General features: G+C 42.2%; 1 protein-coding gene across 1 annotated transcript; it reads left to right on the top strand.

Annotated features, from left to right (window-relative positions):
* Positions 1–502: 502 nt before the first annotated feature.
* LOC307170902 (zinc finger MYM-type protein 1-like) lies at positions 503–2,203 on the top strand (the record flags this gene model as incomplete). The annotated part of the gene is made up of 1 exon (XM_079892211.1): positions 503–2,203. The coding sequence occupies one exon, from the start codon at positions 503–505 to the stop codon at positions 2,201–2,203; it is 1,701 nt and encodes a 566-aa protein (XP_079748337.1).
* Positions 2,204–2,447: the final 244 nt, after the last annotated feature.

The following is a 2,447-nucleotide window of genomic DNA, read 5'->3' on the forward strand; positions in this document are numbered from 1 at the left end:
ACCTTCTGTTGCTCCAATAGACCCAGCTGACTGGCCATCTCCTCTAACTGATAAGGTACGGACAGAGTTGGTTCACAGAGGTCCATTTCAAGTAGAAAAAAGCTTCACATTCCCTAAAACAAAAGACGGACGAAGATGTCAGCATGACCATTTTAACAGACTCTTAATCAATGGAGAAAAAGTCAGAAGAAGCTGGCTTATGTACTCTAAAAAAGATGATAGCTTGCACTGCTTCTGCTGCAAACTTTTTTCTAAAAGAGAGTACAAACTTAATAGGGAAGGACTAAAGGACTGGAAAAATGCAAGTCACTTGCTCAAGGTCCATGAGGATAGCCAGGAGCATAATGCTCACATGGCAACATGGAAGGATTTGGAGGTCCGTTTTGCAAAAGGGATCACAATAGATAAACAAGAGATGGCACTTGTTGAGGCTGAGAGAAAAAGGTGGCGTGACGTTCTACATCGATTGGTGGCAATAATTCAGTCCTTAGCTGAAAGAAACATGGCTTTTAGGGGTTCCACAGACACATTACATAAACCAGACAATGGAAATTTTCTGAAAGAGGTGGAGCTCATGGCCAAATTTGATCCAGTGATGAAGCAGCATGTCAGTAGGGTGGAAAGTGGACCTGGCAGTCATGTACATTATCTTGGCAAAACAATTCAAAATGAACTGATAGACTCCATCAGTTCTAAAATAATAGAACACATCGTGACAGAGATAAAAATATCCAAATATTTCTCCATCATTTTAGACTGCACCCCGGATCTGAGTCATAAGGAACAGCTCTCTGTCATAGTCAGGATAGTGTCACAAGAAGACATTCCTCAAGTAAAAGAGCATTTCTTAGGCTTTCTTGTGGCAGCGCAGTCAACAGGAGAACATTTGTCATCTCTAATCCTAAAAAGGCTAGAGGAACTTAACATCCCATTTGAGGACTGCAGAGGCCAGTCCTATGACAACGGCGCCAATATGAAGGGGAAAAATAAAGGTGTTCAGGCAAAGTTGCTTCAGCTGAACTCAAGAGCTTTTTATGTCCCATGTGGTGCGCACACTTTAAATCTGGTAGTAGCTGATGCTGCAAAAAGCTCACCAGATGCCCTTGGCTACTTTGGGCATTTGACAAAGCTATTCAAGCTCTTCTCAGCCTCCACCCAAAGGTGGGATGTCCTCTTGAAATATGCAAAAATCACTCTGAAATCATGGGCTGAGACCAGATGGGAAAGCAGGGTGAAAAGCATTGAGGCAGTAAGGTATCAGGCTGGGCAAATCCGAGAGGCTCTTCTGGAGGTGAGGGAAAAAACTGCAGACCCTGTGGTGAGAGTTGAAGCCCAGTCTTTGGCTGAGGAGATTGGATCCTATCGCTTTTGCATTTGTACAGCCATATGGTATGACATTCTCTGCAAGATCCAGCATGTCAGTAAACTGATGCAGTCACCCTCCATGCAGCTTGATGTAGCTGTCAACTTGCTGAAGAAAACAAGAGATTCCCTCACCAGTTACAGAAACACTGGATTTTCTGATGCACAGACAATTGCGAAGGAGATGTGTGAAGAGATGAACGTGGAGGCTGAACTCAAACAAAAGCGCTTGAGAACCACAAAAACACACTTTGGCTATGAGTCTCCAGATGAGCCCATACAAGATGCACTGCGAAAATTGGAAACCACATTTTTTTATGTGGTCGTGGATACTGCCATCTCTTCACTTGATGAGAGATTTCAGAATCTTGGAGAGGTGAATAACACGTTTGGCGTGCTCCTTGATTTCCCCAACTTAGCAGAAGAGGACCTGCTACAGAAGTGTCAAACCCTAAGTACTGCTCTGACCCATGACAGCCAGCCGGACATTGATGGCATTGAACTTGCAAGGGAAATGCAGAATTTCCCACCATTGCCATCAAAGAATATGACAAACATGGAACTTTTGACCTTCCTGCATGTGAAGAAGCTGGCAGAAATGTACCCCAACATGTGGGTTGCTTTGAGAATCTCTGCCACTCTTCCTGTTACAGTGGCTGCTGCTGAAAGAAGCTTCTCAAAGCTCAAACTGATTAAAACTTACCTGAGATCTACTATGATGCAAGAACGTCTCAGTGGACTTGCCATCATAAGCATCAACCATGTGGTCTCTAATCAGTTGTCATATGATGATGTTGTAGATGACTTTGCCTCAAGAAAATGCAGGAAAGTCAAGCTGTAGCAAGTCATGTTAGATTAAGGAGGTGGTGGTGTAGTTTCTGAAGTAATTTAAGGCAGGACCAAAAACACCAATAGAGCTCTTTTTAAGATCATCTTTTCTTTTTTTTTTAATTCAAATCCTTGTAGTATTTCTGTGCCTACTTAAAGATACAGATAGATAAGATAAGATAGATAAGATAAGATAAGATAAGATACTAATGTCTTATTTTGCACAGTTCCGCATTTCTATTGTATATAAGTTAATG

The sequence above is a fragment of the Squalius cephalus genome, assembly GCF_949319135.1.
Source record: "Squalius cephalus genome assembly, chromosome: 14".
NCBI lineage: Eukaryota > Metazoa > Chordata > Actinopteri > Cypriniformes > Leuciscidae > Squalius > Squalius cephalus.